The sequence below is a fragment of the Necator americanus genome, chromosome II (genome assembly GCF_031761385.1).
Source record: "Necator americanus strain Aroian chromosome II, whole genome shotgun sequence".
Taxonomy (NCBI): Eukaryota; Metazoa; Nematoda; class Chromadorea; order Rhabditida; family Ancylostomatidae; genus Necator; species Necator americanus.
The window spans coordinates 15,397,941-15,422,257 of record NC_087372.1 but is presented as its reverse complement, the minus strand read 5'-3'; the positions used below and the strand labels follow the sequence as shown (position 1 = coordinate 15,422,257).

At 42.7% G+C, this 24,317-nt stretch overlaps 4 protein-coding genes across 4 annotated transcripts; 3 read left to right on the top strand and 1 right to left on the bottom strand.

Moving 5' to 3' along the window:
* Positions 1–9,819: 9,819 nt before the first annotated feature.
* RB195_017945 (uncharacterized protein) lies at positions 9,820–10,020 on the bottom strand (the record flags this gene model as incomplete). Its single annotated transcript, XM_064185155.1, has 1 exon — positions 9,820–10,020. The coding sequence occupies one exon, from the start codon at positions 10,018–10,020 to the stop codon at positions 9,820–9,822; it is 201 nt and encodes a 66-aa protein (XP_064041036.1).
* Positions 10,021–11,756: 1,736 nt separating this feature from the next.
* RB195_017944 (uncharacterized protein) lies at positions 11,757–12,530 on the top strand (the record flags this gene model as incomplete). Its single annotated transcript, XM_064185154.1, has 1 exon — positions 11,757–12,530. The coding sequence occupies one exon, from the start codon at positions 11,757–11,759 to the stop codon at positions 12,528–12,530; it is 774 nt and encodes a 257-aa protein (XP_064041035.1).
* A 65-nt stretch (positions 12,531–12,595) lies between these two features.
* Positions 12,596–13,189, top strand: RB195_017943 (uncharacterized protein; the record flags this gene model as incomplete). Its single annotated transcript, XM_064185153.1, has 1 exon — positions 12,596–13,189. The coding sequence occupies one exon, from the start codon at positions 12,596–12,598 to the stop codon at positions 13,187–13,189; it is 594 nt and encodes a 197-aa protein (XP_064041034.1).
* Positions 13,190–13,277: 88 nt separating this feature from the next.
* Positions 13,278–14,175, top strand: RB195_017942 (uncharacterized protein; the record flags this gene model as incomplete). The annotated part of the gene is made up of 2 exons (XM_064185152.1): positions 13,278–13,750; positions 13,914–14,175. The coding sequence occupies 2 exons, from the start codon at positions 13,278–13,280 to the stop codon at positions 14,173–14,175; spliced, it is 735 nt and encodes a 244-aa protein (XP_064041033.1).
* Between the last annotated feature and the right edge of the window lie 10,142 nt (positions 14,176–24,317).

Below are 24,317 nucleotides of genomic sequence, written 5' to 3'. Positions count from 1 at the left end.
AAAAAGGTTACAAAGCCAGATAGACTTGTTGGTAAGTTCCGAACTTTAAATTATACTCCCAGCCAAAAAGGTCATACACAAACAATTTTGGGAATGAAAGCAGGTCCAATAGTTCGAGTTTCCAGTCTAATAGTTTAGGAATTCAAAGATTTTCAAAAATGTGCCTGTATTTTTCACATAAACAAGAATACCGGCCAGTAAAAAAATTCTATGCGAGTTAAAAATGATAAACAGTAGCTCGCACTGGACGGAAATTAAGGACTCAGAAATATTTTGCAGTGAGATGCATTGTGATCGAGTGCATCCGACTATGATTTGGGGTCTGAAGAAGAAGGAAAAGTGATTCTATTTCTAAGATGAAAGATATAAGTGATTCTTGTTTCTATGAAACAAGAAATCGCTTATATCTTTCATCTTAGAAAAAAAAACCTTAACCCCCCTACTCTAACCTTAGTGGTTGGAAGCAATGATGACAAAAGGAACAAAGAAAAGAATAAAATCAAAAGAATAATCTGCGGTGTACAAAAGAAAAACTCGCGTTAATCGATAAAAGTTATCAACTGTGACTCCCTTCCTCAGCTCAGTTTGTCGATCAAAACTTCGGATATCGATCAGGACTACAGTAAGCTTAGTGATTGGAAGCGATGATGACTTTTGCTGATGAGCATTCGCCGTCTAATATTGTGAAGATTACTCATTAGAATTGCTCACTGTTTTGTGTCAATTTGCGCAACGAAATATTGCGACATTTGTAGATAGAGCATACTTTATATGTATTTGACTGAGACGAGCAAAAGTAGAGCATAAAGGCGTCTGATCATGATGATCTGTCTATGCTAGTGGAAATTCAGAAGCTGAAGTTTCACAGGAAAGAGGCTCACTCAAGGGTTAGCATAAAAAATGTATTGATGTATTGATTAGAAAGTCTTCAGAAAAATTGAGCTGTAAGAAGTTTAGCCGAATGTGAGGTTTAAAGGCATCAACCCACGAATCTGAGGTGGTATGAATTTCCTGTGGCTAAAGACTACACGGGCTCGTAGATTGCAGAAACGGGTGGGATAACGTTTATTTCTTCCTAAAAACGGCCCGGAAGGTGCGGCGCGTGCACAAGGGAGGCGCGCTCCTATAGAACTCATCGTAGAAAACACCGTCCCGGAACGCTCGAAGTTCTATTGGACACCATTGTGCACGCGCCGGATCTTCCGGGCCCCGTTTTTTACGGCGATTAGGAAGAAATGAGCGGGATCCCACTTGTTTCTGCAATCTACGACCCCGTATAGTCTTTAGCCATCGGAAAACCATACCACCCCAGATTCCTTCATGATGCCTTTACATTTTCAAGAGTAGAACGACAGAACAGGGAAGAAGACAAGAAACTGAACCAAATTGTCCCAGACGATGACACAACACATGGCGCCAGCACAACATTTTGTAAGGATTTCACTGATTATTTGACCTAGCTTATGCAAGTAACACTATGTCCCTACAAAAGAACATAGGGCCAAAATTCAAGGTAGAGAATCACCAGAAATTGGAAATGGGTCTTTAAATGATTAGAAATCATTCAAATTTTGGTTGCCCAGAGGCTTATTTGTCCAGACTTCTTTGAGTTCTCTTTATGCTTCAGTTTCTCTACCATTCTTTGCTGAAACGAAATTTTACGGAGTCATTCGTAATATCCTTTCAACATTAAAAATATGATAAATTATGTTAGCCCAGCTCGTCTTCGTGGAGTACCAACTCTAACCATTCGCACAAGTTGCAAAAAATTGTGCATCAATATGTAATGATTTCGCAGGGATTTCGGAACGAACTGAATAACTTTTCTTTTATTCGAATAAGAATTCATACGCTATAAACAAGATGTAGAAAGTTCGAGCAATTCCACTCGAGATTTTGTTCAATTAAGTTTTTAAGGTGATATAAGGACGGCGAAGAAGCACAGCAAAGTAAGCACAGCTAGGGCTTGATAGGTCATCAGCAGCCACATTCCACAAAGGTTAAAGATCAACACAGTTCATCATCATCCGCAAACGTCGAAACGATTTATACTTTCGTTGTGTTTGAAACCAACACCAGCCTGATATGTTGTGACATTTAAGCAGTGAAGCTCAATTGAACTTATTCGCTTTCGTACGTTTTCATTCAACAAACTTATTTATCCTTACTTTAGTGGAATTCCTTCCAGGAACACCGTTACTCACTTTCTTATCATTCTCTCACCTTGAACATGTTGCTTCTCACAGAAAGTACTGTAACACTTGTAAGTGTTGTCGTCGACCTTGTCTAACAACCATAGGAATAATGGAAGAAATGAAGCGAGACAAGTGCCTCCGTGGCACGTACGTAAAATGGCAACGTTTGGCCACTGGCGTCACAAGTATTTACGAGCCGAATTGTTCTCGGCCGGAAAAGGTCATCGCTGCAAGAGAAGACAGCAGCGATAGGGACGTTGAAATAATGATCACGGGAGAATGAGGAGTGTTCCGGATTCCCCCAAAACTGTGAGTTTGATGAAATTTGTGGGTGCCTATTTGGATGCGATGGCGGTACATGAACGCTTGGGAACGTGGTGATTTGTCGGTAGATGGTCGTTCAAGATACCGCATCGCGTATACGGTGCTTTGCGAATTACTAGGCGATCCCATCCGAATCGGAATAATTACAACCGACCGTACCTGAACGCGTGCGCGACCGACAAGGACACTGGCGGGGAGGTAATGCAAAATCCGGCACGGCTGCTGATTACATAGGTGAGTGGAGAAAAAAAACGAGGTGGCGCTGGAGCAGCTTATCGAAAACAAATATTGTCGCAAAAGTAAACAACAATCAAAACAAGCGCGCTGCTCTTCAACTGATTAGATATGATGGAGGAAACGTTATTTTGGTGGTGACAGTAGTTACCGGTTACCAGGTGGTAGCTAGAACGAATGAGCATTGTAATTTTTTCACTGCGCACTGTTAGCTCAACTCCCATTTCAAATAACATACCGTACACCCCTGTGATTTGCTGGTGGAGACAATTTTGACTTGATACGAATGATAAGGGCCCTAAACCTTTAACTGGAATTATGTCTCTCCGTCACAAAAGATCCGGATATCAGACTTTTCTCCTCGAAAGATCAGCGTTGTAGCTTTAGGTATACACATATCCCAACATATTTAATTCACACATTCTATATTTGTAGATCAAACAGTTGAAAACAGTAAATTTCTCCAAAAAAAAAAACCAATACAGTAAAAGTGAATAGAGCATTCGACCAACTTATCTTGATAAATTTACTCCACTTCTCTTAGACCTGAGATACATTTTCTGCTTGTAAAAACAACAAAGTGTTGGGAAACGAAAATACTTCTTTGGTTTGTCCAATCATAAATATTATTCTGAGCATATTGTGAGCTCTGCACAATCAAAAATGTGCTCCAATGAAAGTAACTGTCACTCTAAAAAATTATTAGATGTCACAAAATTTCTAAATTAACCAGCTTTGTGAAAACTTTCGCTGTCTTCACACTTCTTATGCTGCCGCCAATTTTTCTTACATATTTTTTATTATCAAAGTCGACAAAAATTTTGAAAATGACCGCGTGTGCAATCAATTTCCTCCATTTTATGATCAGTTGTCTTCAGTTAGCTGCAACTTACTTATCTAAGCCACTTAAAGGCATCACTCCACGAATCTGAGGTGGTACGGATTTCAGGTGGAGTATTCGTATACGGGATGGGAGACTATGCAGAGGGGGAGATTCCGTCCATTTCTTCCTAATTGCCGTAAAAAACGGCCCGGAAGATACGGCTTCAGGCGTAGTGGCGCAATATTTTCTACAGGGAGTTCGACTGGAGCGCGCCAGCCTTGTGCGGCGCCGCATCATCCGGGCCGTTTTTTACGGCAATTAGGAAGAAATAGACAGAATCACCCCTCTCTCTATAGTCTCCCACCCCGTATACTCTACTTGAAATCTGCACCACTTCAGATTCGTGGGGTGATGTCTTTAATCTGGTCCACGTGTGGATTTCGTGTCATGTGTCTGTGTAATATTTCTCTCCAAAATTCCCTTATTCTGTTAGTCTTCCGAAAAAAAAATAGTCAAACGCTGTAAAGTGAAACATGTCCAATCTTTGTAATAAAATATGTGTCATAGAATGTCGGCAATAATTTTGGCTAACCTGATGTTCGCCGAATTTGGAAAGAATATGCGAAGCTGCCCTTTGGAAGTGAATTAATAACTAGACGGACTAAAAAAGTGGAAAAAAAATTGAAAAAGATAAAAAATGATTATCGCCGTTTCTAACTGGATGAGGACCAAAATTGTCATTTCTCTGTCAGTTCCAGGACACTTAGGTATGCTTGTCCACTTCTTCGAACTGTGATGAAACGACGTTTTCAATTTTATTGGGATCCCAATGAACTCGTCTTAGCAAACGTGTTCGACGAGCGGTGGAAATGGGCAATACGCTGTTGTTTCCGACCAGAAAAAAACGATTTCCTCTAATTTTATGTTGTTCGACATGGTCGAATCGACCTTGCACGCACTGATTTCACATCAAATTCGATCCGTCGAACGATTGCCGAAAAGCCGCGACCGCAAATGGGCACACGACAGCTAACTGGCTGGCTGGGGTGTGGTGGAAGAAAGATAGAAGATGAACAGAGAGAAGAGTAGGAGGAACTTGCCAGAGGAATGAAAACACGGGCAGCCGTGCCGAAAAGAGGATGATTCTGAAAGAACGCCGACAGATCAATCATCTCAGCCTAGTTAGAGATCGAGCAGCGCTTTGTTCGTAAATTGACAAAGATGCATCGAGTTGTCGTTGTCATCATTCTCTAAATGCCAAATTTCAATTCCTTTAACATATGCAGTCATTATTTGTCACAGTTAGTCAAGGATTCTGACTGCTACGTGTTTCCTGCAGAATGCAACAGATATTTAGATTTAAGCACTGTTGTGTACACATATAATTTACCTAAAGATCTGTCCTTGAGCGTAGAAACGCTCAATAAGATGAGGTCCGTAGAAGTCTTCTACGATAATTTTGCGAATGAAAGAACAAATTATTATATGACTTGAAACCATCAAAAAAAGGTTCATTGCGAAATAAACAGGAATAATCTAACTCGCACGACGCAATTATGTATTTCAGGGTATGTACTGCCCGTTGATTCCCCGCTCCTATAGTAACCCTTAGTCCTATAGTTCCAAATCCTCCAAATTGAAGCTGTTAGCATGGAACACATAGATAAAATGATTGGTTTGCCTTCGTTAAACGCAGCCTATTAAAAAATTCTTGAAAAGGAAAAAGAAAAAAAAATTAGGTATCCCGCAGATGTAGATAGTGATACGGGTGTGGTTCACGAGTATGCGAAGGACTAGGCTGAAATCCTCCAACAAATCCTTAAAAAAACGCATATGTAGTAGTTCTGAGAGTTTTCGTTTCCTCAACGATGCTGCTTGTTACGAATTGTAGAATGCGCGTTTCTGTTGCTTCGCTGAGTTGTTCAGTTGGACCGCAGGCGTTTTTTGACGGATCCCCCTCCCCCTATTCCATCGCGTAATAAGTTGCGACGCTGAAAAGACACAAACACAAAACACTACTGCACAAGCGTTTTTCTGGATTTATACAGTGAAATGAACGTGATATCTTCCGTGGTAGTGAACTACACCCCAACCCTATCCACTGGAGTGAAAAGAGCATCGTGAATTTCGCGGTGCGCTCTCTTTGACGACCTTCTAGCAAAAGTCTTCATTAATGAAAGAGTCGATTTGACAATTCGAAAATCGAGTTTTTTCGAAATTCGAGTTTGACTTGAACACAGCTTCTCTGCATGCGCAGAATTACTTGGGAGAGCGAGTTCGGTGGGTCCTGTTAGAACTGCAACGGTTATCCGAAACGTAGCGAGCTAATAGTAACGCAAAAACTGCTGTGAGAATATAATTCCTTGGGAGCCTGAGCAGTCGTAATATCACTCTTGATGTCCACCGTTTTACGTCTATCAGTACACGTATGGTCACATTTTTTCTTCTCTTCTTTTAAGGCAGCAATTATAGAGGTTATAGTTTGAAAACTGAAGGGTCATTCTGCATAAAATGTTGAAGGAAGTATGGCTACGGGATTTGCGAATGTTACATGATGCGTACTTTTTTTGAAGTGAATGTGAGGGACTAATATCCTTTAAAAAAAGGTTGCAATATCAACTCCTTTCCCGAAACCGAAAAGGATTTTAGTGTGACGAGAAAATGAGGAAGATCTAACTGTTACAGATTCTTGAAACTGTATCAGTTTTTCTTAATCCCCTTAACGCTCAGACTGAATAGTCGGGTCAAAACGACATGAAACACGGACATTTGCGCAAGCGGCTGTGCTCGAAGCGGAGCGGTGGAGCGTAGCGGTTGGGATCGTGTAAGGATCCACGCTACCGCCTCACACCTCTGCAGTTCGCCATGGTCCCACCTCGATTCCAACCGCTGTCTCCAGCGCACCGCTTCCGTGCGCGGCCGCTTGCGCAACGGTCCGTGCTTCATGTCGTTTTGACCCAAATATATATATATATATATATATATATATATATATATATATATATATATATATATATATATATATATATACGTCATTAAGTGCAATTTTTGTACCGGTGCGCGCTACTTAAAGGCATCACCCCACGAGTCTGAGGTGGTACGGATGTCAAGTGGAGTATCAGTATACGGGGTAGTAGATTATGGAGAGAGGGTGATTCCGTCCATTTCTTCCTAATTGCCGTAAAAAACGGCCCGGAAGATGCGGCGCCGCACAGAGCTGGCGCGCTCCAGTCGAACTCCTTGTAGAAAATAGTGCGTCGAAGCCGTATCTTCCGGGCCGTTTTCTACGTCATTTAGGAAGAAATGAACGGAATCACCCTCCTCCCCATAGTCTACGAACCCGTATTCGAGTACTCCACCGGAAATCCGTTCCACTCCAGATTCGTGGAATGATGCCTTTAAGAAGTTGGCTGTCTCTAATAAATAAAACACTCGGTTATATGTAACTGTTCTCATAATTTTGTCACATATGATGCAAAAATTTCCCATATTTCACCCATAAGAACATGGTACTATGACAGCACTAAATAAAGTGTAGATAGAGGGCTAACTGATTCAGTTGCTTCTTTACTCTCAGCAAGTCCGTAACAGCAAAACATGCTAACGATGCATGCAGCAGAGCAAGAGCCTCCATTATGCTACCGGAATCGAACTGGAGTTCTTTTTCTAAATTTAAGCACATGAAAACTAGTACGCATTCATCAAAATCCGCGTGTGCATATCTCATGTCCAAGTTTCCAGCCTCATTTAGAGCAGATGCTTGAATCTCTCGGTTCAGATAACAGATGAATTATATATATCATTAGGCTGGCAAGTGATTTTTGTTACGCTCTGCAATATTTCATTCGCAAACTGTTTATTGTAACACGTTTAGTTTTGAATCACTGACGTAGCCCCCATCGGTATCGTCGACCTGCTGCCAACGTCCAGGCAGTCTGTAGATTCGTTCCAGAATTCCGAGATTAACAAAGTGGTGTCCTTCCATATGATGGACCAGAAGTAGGAACAGGTGGTAGTCGGACGGAGCAATGTGCCGACTGTATGGCGGATGGCGAAAGATCGTCCAGTCAAGACTGCGCAATTTCACCCGAATCAAGTTTGCGACGTGTAGGTCCGCGCTGCCATGCAAAAAGAAAGCTTTCTCTCAAGTTTGCAGCCAACTGTTCCGGCTGGTGGCAGTACTTCTCAGTACCAATGGTAGAATCACTTGGCGGAAGAGGCCAATTAAAGACCTTCTTGATATTCCACCAGCAGCACACAATGATCTTCTTGGACCTAAGTGGAGGCATTGGGACTCCCTTTACGACTTATAGGAAGAGCGCTGCCAGAATCAGGATCAAGGAGCACTGATGATAGGATGTGGAGTACTTAAGGGCAGCATACCACGAATATAACGTGATATGGAATTCCCCATGGAAAGGTTCTCCACAGAGTTGTAGATCGCGAAAAACCAGGTGGTTCCGCTCATTTCTCCGTAGTCGCTGTAAAAACGGCCCGGACGCCGCCGTTTTTCATGACGGCTTGCGTTGCAACGCGCCACCCTCGTGCACGCGCCGCATCAACGAGCGACTCTTCGAAGGTTAAGGTCTCTTCACCAGCCTATCCAATTTAAACAAATGAACAGACTGCTGAGGGGAACGGAACGTGTACATAGATGCGGATTCTAACGCGTAGGAACTAAAGCGATGCCCATGTCGTTTCCTAGGAGGGATGAGCGGAACCACGTGGTTTCCTGCAATCTATGACCCTATATAGAAGCTTTCCATGGGATAACCAACCCACGTCAGATGCATAGTATGCTGCCTTTAAGGTAGATTAATAATCCATAGAATTGGGCTAACAAATCTACTAAGTAAATTCCTAGAGCGAAATCTCTGAGGTGTAACAGAAATTTGATAGCCCAGTAAGTTATTGTGATAAAACTTATATATATATATATATATATATATATATATATATATATATATATATATATATAAAATTTATCTATCAAATTTCTGTATATATATATATATATATATATATATATATATATACCAGTAATAACAATACTATTATAACATGTATCGTAAGTTCCTTTGTTTGTTTAAAAAGATGACCGTTAAAGACAGCATACAACGAATTTGACGATGTTAATTTTTGTAGATTACGAGTACGGGTGCAACCACGTTCAATTTCTCCTAGTCCTTGAAAAAAGGCGTGGGAAACTACATTTTTGTACAATTTTTTCTGCGAGGCACTTCATAAAACGCCACACTTGTACACGTTCTGCGTCCACTTCCTAATAGCTGTAAAACACGACCCGAAGGATGCGGCGCGTGCACAAGGATGGCGCGCTCCAATAGAGCTCGTCGTAGAAAACAGCGTCCCGAAGCGCTCGAAGTTCTACTGGAGCGCGCCACAATTGTGCACGCGTCGGATCTTCCGGGCGGGAGGGAATGAGGTGGATCCCACCTGTTTCCGCAATTTACGACTTTATATACGACTCTATATAGTCATTAGCAATTGGAAATTCATACCAGCCTAGGCTGCGGAGGGAAACGAGTCGTTTTCAAAGATGGCATTACCTGGTGCCTCATGCGACAAATCGTACATAATATATCGTATTGGCCGTGATCACACCCACAACTTGTCATTCGTGGTACGCAGTCTCCAAATGAAAAAGTGAAGAAAATATTTGAAAAGCAAAAAAAAAAAGGGGAAAAAATGACACATTGAACTACTACTCAACACTTCACTTCACTTTCAATTCTTTCTTACTTTCTTTTCTTGCTTTGATGAGACCTAAATAATTGTTTTTCTGTCGCTGCACCCGACTGCATTCCGAGAGCCAGTATTCCCGCTCGTCGAAGCCTGACACCGAAGCGAAAGAGGACATTCTGCGAACAGTTCGCCCATTAACGTTTTATGTTTAAGAACTTGCACAGCTCCTAAACATCTCGGTTTTCTTTGTTGATTTGAATAATGCTAAGCTGAATGCTGAGCTCCAGAGCCGGGACTCGCACTGAGATAATCCCTGCTGTTTGCCTTTTTTATCTGTTAATTACTTAATAGATTTCTAGTTATTTCATTTGTTTATGTCTGCTCTTGCCATATTTCTCCGACATTTTCAGGACAGAAGTATTTCGTAGTTTTGTACGAGATTGAGTGCAACAAACACATATGAAAACGCTCCAATCAGTGCAGTGACAAGGCCTTTTGTCTGGCCTAAAAAATAAAATAGTTACCTTACGTCCCGCCAACTCATAACTTCCCCTCGGCAACTTCCCCTCCTTTTCGAGAATCGTCTACAAGAAACGTGTAGGTTCGCGATGAGCGAGCAGCTTTTGTGTTTTCGTCGCTTGCACGGCTGCCTCCGCTCTCTTCATCTGGAGTGCTGCATGCACTGCAGCTTGATCCGGAGGCTCTGCTCATAGCACGCTTCCTCGCTTTGTGTAATCTCATGGCTCTGAAGATTTCCGCGATGAAGTTGTCCACGTTGCGCAATGCGACTGACAATTTCTCTCCGGACAGAGTTTGATAGATGGATTTTTGTGCTTTTTTGGGCCAAAGTTGAACGATTATTGAACGAATGGAACTTTAGCTTTGACTAATTCTTTACATCTTCCTTTACTTTTCTTCTCATTCTTGTTTTTTTTTTTTGCAAATTGTGTAAAGCGCCAAGATTAGTTAATACCTCTGCCATAATATTTATCTTTCTTCGCTGAGTTGGAAATCAAATAAAATTTAGCGTGACCTTCTCAAACTTCACTTGCTCTGGTTATCATAAATACGGATGTAAGACAGTTTTGGCCAACCACTCACTGCTATTTCAAAGTGCAACGTGTATTTTTTTTTCAGGAGATATCTGGCTATGTACTTTATGTTATCTACACTATGTACCTTTTTTAAAATTGTTTATTGTGTGGCCAGTACTTGAAGTTTTTCTTTGTTACAACAATGTACTGATTTTGCAGACGCAACTAATACTTTTTTTTGCATTTTACAATTGACGTTTCCTCTTACCGTTGTGGTTCATACTTAGTTTAGAGACGAGTGACTTATGAAATAGCCGCTATTCTCTCACTTTGCTACTTTTTCGGGCAAAAAAGTTGCTATGTGTTATTTTCTCAACTTTTGTTGAGTTAACAGGAAAATCTAGGATTTTATTTCATAGTTTCGACCACAATTTCGTTCACTTTTTGCGCCCCTTTTAATTTGTTTCGATAATCCTTTGAAGTCTTCAGACCTCATGATGTGCTTGCTGTGAAGTAGGCTCAACTATTTTATTTAATTCTCAGGATTAGCACCACTCAGTGAAAACAATTGAATTCCCTTTCTGCTCAGAAATTTCTCGTTTTTCCTTCTGTCCACAGTTATCGTGATGATGATAAAGGTAAAGCAGTGTAGTCAGCCGTGGTGCACCGCTGGCGCAGATTTCTTTCGTGTGCACGTCCGCCGAACTTCTTTTTTTTTTGGGCTCTCCCGATGCCGCCTGTTCTCAGAACTCGAAAATTGCAAAACTTGTTTAAACTATGATCTTTAATATTCTTGCCGCAACACAGAAACCTTTAAGACCGCGATAAAGCTATGATAACAGTATTAAAAATGTCAATTTCAATATTCAGAACGCACATCGATCATGCAAGAAATGATTGTTGATGTCACGAATTGCGAAGCGCGGCATACCTGAAGGCAAAAGGGAGCCAAAACTTCATTTCTCATGCGAAATTACATTTTCAAATTAAAGACTGAAAAAATTAAAAATTCAAAACTTCCAAAATGCAGCTCTCTGAAATCTGTTTGAATTTTTTTTTATTATAGCTGTAACTCCTCCACAACGGTTTACCGCCTCATAGTGGCGTGGAGGTGACACTGGGCGTCGAACTGCGATGCACAGCGGAGGTTCGTCCTCCGGCAGGTCTCCCAAGCTGAGAAGGAGTTCGACACATCCGACATTCCGACTTCTCGGAATCGGAAGCCTAGCTAAGAGTAAACCACTGCTAAGATTCACCACCGTCTTGGCAAAATGTCGCAAGGTGGTTCCCTGATCCATATAGGTTGGGCGACGACCTGTGGTGAAAGCTAAGCTCGCCGTGGCATGGCTGCTTAGTTTGGGGAAAAGTCTCTTTGCCACTCCAGCATATTCACTGCCTCAGTACCCTGCACACTGGGCCCTGCCGTCTCAGACGTCGGACGGTATGGCGACCGGTGAGAGGCGATCAAATCTCGGGTTGCTCAGGACGTCATTGATTCTGGACCAAGGCGACACACGCACGACTCGCCATGGAGACTGTCTCAGACTGTGTACTTACAACGCGAGAACAGTTTCCAAAGACGCCGACCTGCATTCCCTTCTCGGAGCTGCAGAGCGTATCAAATTTCACGTGATTGCTCTGCAGGAGACCAAGTGCAGAAGGAGCGACGTACGACAGATGAATGACGGTACACTCGTCATTCGTGGAGAGAAGGTTCCGTCGCGAAATGTAGGCGGTGTTGGTTTCGTTGTGCACCCATCTGTCGTCCATCTCGTCGATTCTCACGAGATCCTGTCACCTCGTCTGGCCATTCTTCGCCTCCGCCCTCTGCGCCAAAAATCCATCAGTATCATCAACTGCTATTCACCAACATCAGCAGCTGATGATTCCGAATTGGACGCGTTTTACGAGGAGCTGGAGGAAGTAGTCCACAACGAGAAGTCCTTTTACAAGTTCGTTGTCGGAGACTTCAACGCAAAACTAGGAAAGGCCACAGAAGAGGAATACAGGATTGGAAGATTTGGACTGGGGGACCGGAATGAAAATGGCAATCGTCTCGCCGGGCTGTTGTCCGCCGCTCGCCTCTTTCATGGGAACTCTCTTTTCATGAAAAAGATCATCGTCGGTGGACATGGGAATCGCCCAATGGCGCGACTCGTGCGGAGATCGACCACATACTCACCAACCGGAGGTGGTGTCTATTTGACGTCTCAGTAGTACCATCCTTTTGTAGTGGTTCTGATCACCGTCTCCTTCGTGCGAAAATACGACTTAGCCACACGATGGAAAAGAACTGCTATCGGCAACGAAGGAGAAAAGAAGTCGTCTACGACGATTGCGTACTCGAGGACTCCCTGTCCCAAGGTGACTGGCACATCGAGGAGGACCCAAACGTGGACTACGAGATGCTGCTCAGAGGATTACGAGCCTGTGCTGAACGTGCCTCGAAGTCGCGCACGACAAACTTGGATCGAATTTCGAAGACCACCAAGGAATTGTTAGGAAGAAGAAGGGCTTTGAGGCTTGATCCGAATGCATCGCACATTGAGCGGTTAGTAGCAAACACTAGCTGCAGAAAAGCGTTGCAGGAGGATCTTTTGAAGTACAGGCAGAAGAAGATTCTAGAAGCAGCACAAAGAAGAACGAGTCTAAAGAAGTGCCGCAGGGATCTCCGCGAATATAATATTCCGCTAGCAACCTTGCTGAGCGAAGACGGGACTCGCACGTCTTCTCGTCGTGAGATGGAAATCATTACGGAGAGGTTCTACTCGAACCTTTTCCGTTCATCAACTCCTGTGTCAAGCCCAATCATCCCCACTGGCGAAGCTCCACCACGGATTCTCCTTCGGAAGTACGAGTCGCTATCAAGAGCATGAAACCTGGCACAGCCCCGGACCTGATTTTATATCAGCAGACTTTCTTCGGGCTGGTGGCCATCCGCTTCATGTAATCTTAGCAGCGCACATGACATCCTATCTTCAGAAAGAAAGGATCCCAGACCAGTGGAAGACCTCGCGAACCGTTCTTATCCATAAGAAAGGTGACCGAGAGGACCTTCGGAACTACCGTCCGATATGCTTGCTGAGCGTGTTATACAAAGTATTCACCAAGATCATCCTCACACGCATATCTAGGACGCTGGATGAAGCCCAGCCTCAAGAACAAGCTGGATTCCGCCAAGGGTTCAGCTGCTTGGACCACATCCAGACCGTGTCGAGGGTCATAGAGGTTTGCCGGGAATACCGCCTGCCCCTAGTTCTAACCTTCGTCGACTATGAGAAAGCCTTTGACAGTGTAGAAACGAATGCAATACTGTCAGCGCTGGTCGATCAAGGTGTGGACGCGTCGTATGTGAGGACATTAGCCAATTGCTACGAACGATGCACGACTAGGATACAGCTTTTCCACCGCCCTCTCACCATACCCATTGGAAAGGGGTACGACAAGGCGATACTATATCGCCGAAGCTGTTCACGGCTGCATTGCAATGGATAATGAAATCACTATCCTGGGAAGAAAGGGGCATACGTGTTGATGGAAGATTTCTTTCGAACCTTCGTTTCGCGGACGACATCGTTCTCTTTTCGAGCAGTAATGAAGCAGAAACGATGCTCAACGAATTGAACGAAGCAGGGAAGAGAATAGGACTACGAATAAACAGAAGAAGACACAGTTCATGAAGAACGCGCACTGCGAGGACGGAGGAGTACAACTTGAAGGCTCCCAAATCGTGGAAACTCCGTCATACGTATACCTTGGACGTTCTATGAACATGGAAAACGACTTGAAGGAAGAACTGAATAGAAGAATGAGAGCAGCATGGGCAGCATTCGCAGCCGTGGGGAAGCTACGGACCAACTGACGGACCATGATCTTCGTGCCCATTGTTCGACTCGACAGTCCTTCCAGCGCTCTGTTACGCAGCGGAGACGTGGGCAGACACCGTGGCCACGTCTAGGAAGCTACTTACTACCCACAGAGCCCTTGAGAGATGTCTCCTGAAGTTTAACCGGCGCACCTTGCCGGTCTTCGTAGCTCCGACTTAAGAGGAATGTCCCGTCTTCGCGACCCAGTGGAATATGTATCGAAAGCAAAACATAGATGGGCCGGTCACATCATGAGAAGAATCGACGATAGATGGACTAAAATACGCTAGAGTGGATCCCAAGGGACGCTAAACGCCCCCGAGGGAGACCGCCAACGAGATGGGGTGACGTGTTTGCTGCACGAATGGACCAGCTGGGCTCAGCTGGATCGGCTCAGGCCTCGTTCGTCTCGAGCTTGGAACATCTTGGATGACAATGGCGAGGGCGAACGGTGGAGAGTGCTGGGGCCGCCGTCGGTGAAGCGGGCCATTAGTATCTAAGTATAGCTGTAATTTTCATATTTCTAATATTTCTTAAGAAACAAGCTTGAAACTAAATCTCATTGAAAGTTTGAAATAAGATTTTCCTTCCACAACTTAAAATTTTCAGAAATCTGTGGTATTGGAAGTATGTATAGAGAAGGTGCAAAATAAAAATCTCCACTTTCTTGAGTAAGACACACTTTTTTTTACGATATTCACAGGTAGTACTACCCTTTCAGTCTACTTTACAAGGAACACTTCCCGATTTCCCAAACCTTTGTTTGATTTGTTTTTAATTTGCAAACTTTTATGCATTTGTCCCTATAATGTTTTGGCACACTCGTACGCAAATTTTTGGCTAAACAACAAATACGATATGAGTTACTTTGATTTAAACGACAGGAGGATGCTTTGATTTAAAGGCATCACCCCACGAATCTGAGGTGGTGCGGGTTTCAGATGGGTTATGCCTGTACGGAGTCGTAGATAATGAAAAGAAGGGTGACTCCGTCTACAATTTCTTCCTAAATACCGTAAAAAACGGCGATTGGAGCGCGCGAGCCTTGGGCACGAGCCGCATCTTCCGGGCCGTTTTTTTACGGCAATTTAGTAGAAATGGACGGAATCTCCATAATCTAATACATAATACGACCTCGTATAGTAACTCTCCACCTGAAATTCGCACCCACCCCAGATTCGTGGGGTGATGCCTTTAACGCGTCTTATTTGCACTCGAGCCGTCCCTGAATACATATATCCGAGCCCACACTGTTCTTCTTCAGCTGGAGCTCGCAAGGAAGAATCTATCCCTTTGTCGCTGTATTCTGCGAAAGGTTATGACTCGTTCGAACTTTCTGTCTATGCTAAGTTTCTTCACAACTTCTTTCACCACCACCGTCCAAAACTATCTTTCACGTCCAGGTGACGTGTTCTAGTTTGAGTCTGGGAGCATCCTCAGGGCAACTCAGACAAGGCGACCTGAACTGGTCTCTTCATAATGTGACTAACAAAGCGTAGACGGTTTTCTACGACTACTTTAGAGGGAGGAGCAAAATGATGATGTTCTCCTGGCGTCATCCTACCAAGATCCAGTTCTGAGTAGAGCTCTTCGTTTTGGCACACCATTGACCGAAAGTAGCCAGACATTCCTCAGAATAGCTTCCTTCCCATGAACTCGAACTTATTGAACTTAACCGATGGCGCTGCCTACGTCTCCGATCCGTACATATGATGGGCGAATTGAGATAGACGTGCAGCTTGATTTCCTTGATGATGGGTGTCAACCACAGGCAGTCCGTTAAGAAATTGAATGCAGTGCTGGCCTCAGCACATCTTTGCTGAATATCTCTCTCATAGCTGCCATCGTACTTCAGCATACAACCCAAAGAAAAGAACTCCACGAGTTCAATTGTTTGTCCGTTCACCCTAATTCTTTCTGAGGATCTCGAAGATACCCAGATGTGCTCATATTTAGCAAAGAAGGGTTGTAGAACGCAGAATAAAACCAATTTTGATACAATGGCGACATATTGCAGCTTTGCGCTGCAAATAGTACTATGTCTTCGGCGTACTTGAGGTAGACCAAGGGAAGGCCAAATGCTTCAAGAACCACATCAACGGGACACTGGTCAATTGTTCTTCGCATGATATCATCGATGGTGAAATTAAACTAAAAATATTCCTAAAATAGCCCATTTCTCTTTCTCTTGCTCCAGTTTCCACTTCGAAAGTTAAAGTAGATCCGGCTGGTGTTCGAACACCAACAATTGCTCTTTCTGCTCATATCCTCGAAACAAACTTTCCTGGAACATTATCGACACAGAGCGCGTTGAAAAAGCGGTTTTGGTGAAGGGAATCGAAAGCGGATTCAAACTCTAAGAAGAATAAATGCATAGACTTCGAGTAGCGCTGCCACATTTCGATCACTCTTCTGACGATCACCTGGTCAGTCCTAAATCGACCACGACGAAAGACGGCTTATTCATCACGGGTGGTTTCTTTGCGATGTTTAATAAACAAATTTTACACTCAGCAATGATATTCCTCGGTACTTCTTGGGTTCCGTAATGGAGAACTTCTCGTAGAGGGAATTATGACAGGAAGAGTGACTCTACAAATTACGTTTCGCCATTTCATATTGAACGAATGATATCTCGAATTCCAAGTGGAATGGGGATTTCAGCATTTTCGCGTCAATTCCACCGCTTTCGCAAGACTTTCCATTCTTCATTTTCTAGACACAGACCAGAATCTCCGATAGGTAGTTCCTCCCTAACCGCTGTGTACAGTGGTCGTTGGACATCCTCGAGTTGAGGGATTAAGTGGCACGTTTCGGTTCAGCAAGATGTTAAAACTCTAGTGTTGCGAATAAGTGGACATTTCTACATTTTGCCGTTGTGCTGTGTCAGCAAACCACAGGCTTTACTCCGTTAAATTAAATTGAAATCGGTAGCGTTTTCTTTGCAGCATACAATAATACAATACAAATAATAATATGAAAATAAGTAATGATCGAGTCGGCGCCATTAAGCTTCTTCTTAGTCCACACTCCAATATTTGTCGATACCTATAGGCAGAATTTCTTTCTGCATTCTTCGATCCTCTGAACAGCTGTGGCAATGTTCGGGGGAGGTTGAACTCTTAAACTTCTTTTCTGACAACGTACTTCCGAACTCAGAAGAATTGGGCGGTAGATCGAATCGAATGCGACGTCCCACACTACTCTAGAATCTCGGACCTTCGACAAAGATATGTTCCTTCAAAACATGGTCGAGCTGATATTTCGAAATCGTTCTCTTCCGCTGACTCTGCTCTTCAGACGTCAAAAGGGGTCACCCTTTTGACTAACGTGATGGCGTCGACGATTCCTCTTAAAATGGAATCAATGATGAAATCTGGATACTCGCAAAGGTCTACAATACGATTACCGTTGTTCGACGTTTGCTTCGATAACACCATTTCCAAGGACATAGGATTGTTTTTGGATTCCTATGTTAGTGTTCCCGCCAATTCCGACAACAAACTAGTGCTGGCTGAGCACAGTTGAGTTTATCATCAAAGGTGTAGTGTGATAATCTTCAGCAGACTCTATAGGTCCGTGAGCACTTCCGATCCGGATTTTGAGTCCTTTGCAGTCATGAGAATGCACTCCTAGATGTCCTCCACCGTTGTAGTAGTCGTCTTTCACAGCCACTTATTATAACTATTCACTTGTTTATATTTATTGGCAGAAAAAAAAGCCTCCTACTTTTTTCTCATCAGCACCCTCGCTGCATATGGTGTAATTTGGTGCTGATGACGGCACGTCCTCTGATGTGTGTTTCCCGCAGCAAACAGCGTCGCAGAATGTTTGAGAAGCGTGTGCCATCTAACAATGCAAGCTATATAGTATTTACGCTCCAAAGGCGTATGCTGAGATGTTTGATTGCTTTTAGTGAAAGCAGGGCCATCACGTGTAGATAACAATCGGAGTTATTTACGCGGCCCTATCAAATATTACGTAAGGGAGTTAAATGTTGCTATACTTCACGTTTATACTAAATATCGTTTCTCATCAAGCAACAGATGAATGCGGATGTTAATACGTTCAATTTTGCGATGCCGGTGGAGCCTAACATTAGCCCTGTGGTTTTTCTCACTTATGAACACAAACTTTCAATTTTTCACGCAATTTTAGATATTTATGAACCTATATGCGGTGCTTGCGATAACTTGCAGAGGTCAGTCGGTGTATATCTTCAGTGTTCTTACCATCGGAGAAAAGTCTGGTACAAAATCATGTCAATCAAAAAGTCAAGGATATGATATTTTGGTTCGCTTTGAAAAGTTTCGATCTCTAGACAGTAAAACCATGGTCGCAGGTACTTACCGCTGCGCCGCCTCTGTCTTGTGAACTCAAAAAGAAACCAGAAGCCGATGCTCGTCATGCACTCAGAAGTACTTCCGTACTTTGTTGTGACCTTCATATTTCGCAACAGAGTTTATGAATAAAGATATTGTCTATTCAGCTGTTGACGACTAGTATGTAATAGCTCTTCAAGCGTAGCCAAGGTTCTCCGGCACCAAACTACGGCAACTTGTTGCTGATGAACAAGTAATGAGCAGATGTCTATATTTGACGGCTGCGACCTGCCTGCGTTCAGTCTAAATACGGCCAAACAAAATGTAACTATTGAGGAGTGGTTCGATGTTGGTTTTGCGTCGAATTTTGATTTTCGTCCCGTAGAATAGAATCGTGTTATCTATCCCTGCGACACAAAGTTCTGGGTGGTTGTTGAAACTCTGGCGACAACTGTTCCTCATGTCCAAGGGATCATGTTTCTCCCTCTGTTCGACTTCTTATGAGGGAATAAAAAGTAACAATTCGTTTGATATATTCTGTGTCTGCCGCCCTAGTCATTCCAATGCAGTTCTGCACTATACATAAATACTTCTACAAAGAATTAAACGCGGCGTTGAATGGAGGAGGAGTGGTTCGATGTTGGTTTTCTCTACTGGTAAATAGAACTCGGACGCCGTGTACAGATACCACAGTGAAGATGCGAAATAAAATTCATTTCAAATCAATATGATCAAATTCTTAATATTTTTCTCGTTTCGCGAGTTTTATCTAACACTGAGTTATCTACTACTATCTACTAGATAGAAACCCCTGAACGCTACGTTGACATCGACAACCCCCTGAACAGTACGTTCAAATCCAGAATGAAAGGTTTAATGAAAAATGATAGACCCATGTAAATTTAGGCTAAGCAAACATGCGCATATCATGCTGGGTTTTTGACTTCCATCTCATTTTTCTCAATCTCTCCAGAAGATAAGCAGGAAGTGTCGTGAACCATCACAAATCATCCTGATCTGTTCCGTGTGACTTCCACACACTCATCCAGAACAATCACGGGACATCTTGGTCTCGAAAACCGCCGCTGTCAATAAGTACCTCCTCCCAAAACAAAAACACCGGGTCGTGTCGCGTTAAAAACACGGTTTTCGCCCATTTCGTTAGCTCTCAAAGCCATCCTCGTCGAGAAAAATTGTGCTTTCTAATAAAAGCTCTTCCCCGCTTTTATTATATTATACTAGTGCCAGCTGTTACTACAACATTTAGAAAATATTTCTGGTGATTCGTATCATTTTTAAAGTTTTTTTTCTGCAAAGCTAGATTACGGTATTTGTTGATTCGCTCACTCCTCATTCATTGTAGAGTGTAATAACTAGGGTTATTACACTCTACAATGAATAAGGAGCGAGTAAGCGGGGTTTATTTCCTAGTCAGGAACAAAGCTTTTTGATCTACGTATAGGCTTCACTAGTTTCTGCACATGTAGGTGGAGTTACCAGTTACGAATCACTGGTCAAGAATATGTGGCATATTCACGTGATTCTGTGTGCGTCAAGCAACTTTATACAGTAATCGAATTATTGTTTGTATGAAGTAGTGAAATCAGTAACTATGTCCAGCGTATATCTCAATTATTCGAAAAGAATAGAAGAAGGGTATATCCTGCATACTTCTTTTGTTGCAGAAGATTGCAGCCACAAATTCACTTCTGCCCTCTGAACTAGAAATTTTGTCTTGCTCCGTTTCAGGAAAACACTCGACTTATGCTTTGGAAAGTATTTTTTTAAATAAGCACTCCGTTCTCGTTGTTGTTTGAATATTAATGTTTTCTTTCGTATTCTGTCGTCTTTCTCTCTTTTTTTGTCCTCGTCTCCTCTTTGCACTGTTTATCACCTCTTCGTCTCATCGCTGCCTCCGCGCTATAAGAAAAGCTTAAGAAAGGTGCTTATTTGATCTTGAAAAAAGCACAAATGCGCTTGAATATTACGTTAAACCATTCTAATGGTGTTCATGGAATTTAGGGAGAGCGAAGAACTTTTCGATGATCAAATATCTCAGATGACCAACGACGATATTGACGAGCTGCATTCTGTTCTTCACAGTTGCCATTGTTTTTCGTTCTCCTCTCATTAGTCGTTGCGCATATAGCTATTGTCAAAAGATTGAAAAATTGTCTTAATTCTCCCTGTATCAATGCATATCCGGTAACCTTGGAAAAATAAAAATTGGAATGCAAAGCAAGAAATCGGGCCGTGTTCTTTCCAGTTTAGGGACCGTGTTCTTTCCGGTCACATTTCAATAACATTTTGCTATCGTTATTTTACGTTTTCTTTTTTTTTGCATTTCTGCTAGTGGTGCTACTAATTTGGCAAAAAAAGCAAGTCTACGAACTCATTTTGTGCAGTTCCTAAAACAAAAAGTTTCCAAGACTTAGAAAAATTTGAATTCCGCTCTTTTAGGTGAGGAAAACCTGGAAAGGCTGCAGCGCGGTGATAACAAGTCATCTTAGGCCTGTATCAAAACTTTGATATGGAACAGAGGCAAGTAAGTCTTACGTCAGTAAGTCAAGTATTAATCTGCCGCGGTCGATAAATGGTATAACACTTGTTTGGATGGATAAAGACAGTAATTTAATGCATAAGTTGGTCATCTCGAGTCATTGTGTGGGCTGCATACATTCCGAAAAACCTTAAATTCTGAATTAAGGCCGAACGTTCTGGTGCATGCTTGATCAAGACAATTACATTATCCTTTTCTTTCAACGAAACCTGGATGTCGTGCGAGCTCCGTTCTCAATGTGTCGGCAAATTTTGTTTCCATGCAACAATCGTCCTGTAAATCCTTTGATGCTGCCGTCCCTCATTTTTCTTTCATACGTACATCTCGAATACCTTACCGCATTCTTTGTGGAGAAAAATGATTAGTCAAGAACTGTACCTTAGTTCTTCCACAGGAAATGAGTCATGCACTATGAATATATGAAAATCCAGTACTAGTGATTGCGTAATATTCTAGGGAACTGAAGGATTTCTGCGTTTGCAAAACTTGCGTTTTCTAGAAGAAGTCCCCAGCGACTGGGATCTCTGTCGCTGTCGGCTTTTGGGAAGACACCGTCATGAACAACATCGACGACGAACATGAACGGCTTGTAGAACAATTTCGCGACTGTATGAGGAAAGCGAAGAGTTTCAAAACCACCAAGAGAACCCTGTCTCCGAAAGTTCTAGAACTGATATGTCAGCATGGAGCTGCAAGAGCTGCAACCAAGAACTCACGTCCGAGCTCGCAATTCTTTGCAGAGAGGCGATAAAGGAAGACCTCAAAGAGATAAGAGCAGAAGTGTTGGCTGAAGCTGCAGAAGCGGGTAAGAGGACTCGCTACTCTTGTCGCAACTTTGCCGGTCGTAAAACAAAAATGAATGCTCTCCGGAACCCAGATGGAAAAACCTAAAGCATCGAGAAAGGGACTGAGAAAGTCATTCACAGTTTCTACTCTGATCTTTTCGACAGCCACGTCCGCTTGCCTCATTACTATCTCAGAACTGAATCTAGGGAATGTTATTCCAGAGCTTTTCCATTCCAACGTCCGACATGCCATCATGTTGGAGAAGAATCGTACTTCACACGGTCCCGACAGAATCAATTCTGAACATCTGAAGAACCTACCACCAGTCCACAGTTCAATATACTAGCGAGACTCACCACTCTTTATCTGTCGAATTTCAAGGCTCCTAAGCATTGGAAACAAGCAAGACCGTGCTGTTGTATAAAAAGAAGACCGACATGGCAACAGCAACTATCGCCTAATCTGCTTACTGTCTCTCATCTGCAATCTTTTCACAAGAATAATACTAAACAAGATAGAGAGAACATTAGATGAAGGGCAGCCGTGTGAGCATCTTAGCGGGGTTTCAAAAAAGATTTAGTACGAATGACAACGTACAGTGACAACATACTACATACGTTCTAAAAGTCATAGAAGTATCGTGAGAGTACAAGATGCCGTTATGTCTCACTTTAATCGAAATGAAGAAGCCCTTCGATTCAGTTGAGACTGAAGCGGTTGAGGCATTGGACTACCAGGTGCCCACTCCATACATAAAGATACTTCACGACCAAAATTTCCTCATTATATTTTCTATTCTATTCTCAATAATGTCACAATCGACATGAGGGGAGGGCTTTGTCATGATGACGCACTCTCACCCAAAATATTTAGAGCCACACTCAAGAGCGCAACGCAAGGATTGGAATAGGATAACATGGGAGTGAAAGTTGACGGCAGACATTTACACTGCCTTCGATTTCCAGATGGCATCATTCTGACAACATCAAGTACAATCAAGCGGAACGAATTCTGGTCGAATTTAATTAAACATGTAAAAAGATCGGTCTACAGCTGAAACTGCACAAGACGATGCTCATGAGGGTCGGATAGGTTTCTGATTGACAAACTGGACAAGACGATGTTCTAAATGCTCCAGCTATGTATGTCAATGTCGGAAAATGAACATGATGAACAACCTGACCTCAGAGCTGAGCAGGAGAAAACGAACGTCTTGGGGAGCATATAAGACCATCGAGGATGTAGTGAAGAGGGCTAAGAACATCTGGCTCCGTGCTCACAACTCCAGCGTTCTTCTGCTTTGACCTACGCTTCAGAAATTTGAGCGTGTCGCAAGCACGAAGAAAACGCTATCTATGTCATACAAGACGCAACTGAAAAGGTGATGTTAGGAGTATCCCGCATTACGCAAGTCAAGAAGGGATTGGAAGTTCACTCCGTCACCGATCGAAGATCAAAGACGCTGCCGCATATGCCAAGGAAAGCCTCTCAAGAAGAGAAGCCACTGGACAACACTTGCGCGCGATCGAAACAAATGGAAGTATTACTGGTGCCCGCTCGAGCAAATCGATGAACGAAGGGAGCACAGGTGATACAGGTGATGGGATCGTTATTGTTAGTTTTTACACGTAAGAGTAATCATGCAGTAAATAAATATAAACCAATCGTATGATTTCTTTAAGTTATATCATTTCACTCTCCTAACATTTCATTATAATATGTGATAACTGTATGGACGACAATTAAGCTAATTTCCAATCCAGAAAGTGAAGATTTTGAGGTAACATCTGCGCATTTTTTTCACGATAATAAAATACGAATTTAAATTATAGTCTCTTCTAGTTTATTTTTACAAAATCTGGATAAGTAAAGCTAAGAAATTTTATCTTTCTCATCTTTAACGATCATGTAGTTTTGGCTTGTAGCCTTGTAGTTTTATTAGTAGTGTTTTTCCCACGTACATCTCATAGCTGAATCTTTCTTAATTGTACGTATTTGCTTTTCGCTTTTTTCTTTTCTACACCAGCGTACAAGAAACGTTCGTGGAAATTTTCTGAACATTTTGTTGACAAGAAGCCGACTAGCATCATCAATTTCAAGAAGTCCGTAAGTGCAAATCCTGCAACGTGACTTTCAGATTCTGTCTGCGCTCCTGTTGATCACATGAGGCGCTCTGTGCTGCTGAAGGAGGGTTGAGCAAAAACTGTCATTGCGTTTCATACGTTCTTCCCGTGCATTGCTCTTCTTAATGTGTTAACTGCAAGCACTTCTGGAAATCCTTGATGTGTTTTCTCTGAGCAGATCATAAGTGTTTGCTTTCTTGAACTCGTCTCCATTCACAGATTCACCTTTCCGGATATGTTCGAACTCTTTTTCAGGTACTCACTTTGTAATGTCGGTCTGACCCGAGCGCCCATTGGCTGGTATTCATAATTTCCCCCAATAATCCTCGTTTCTGCTCTATATCCAC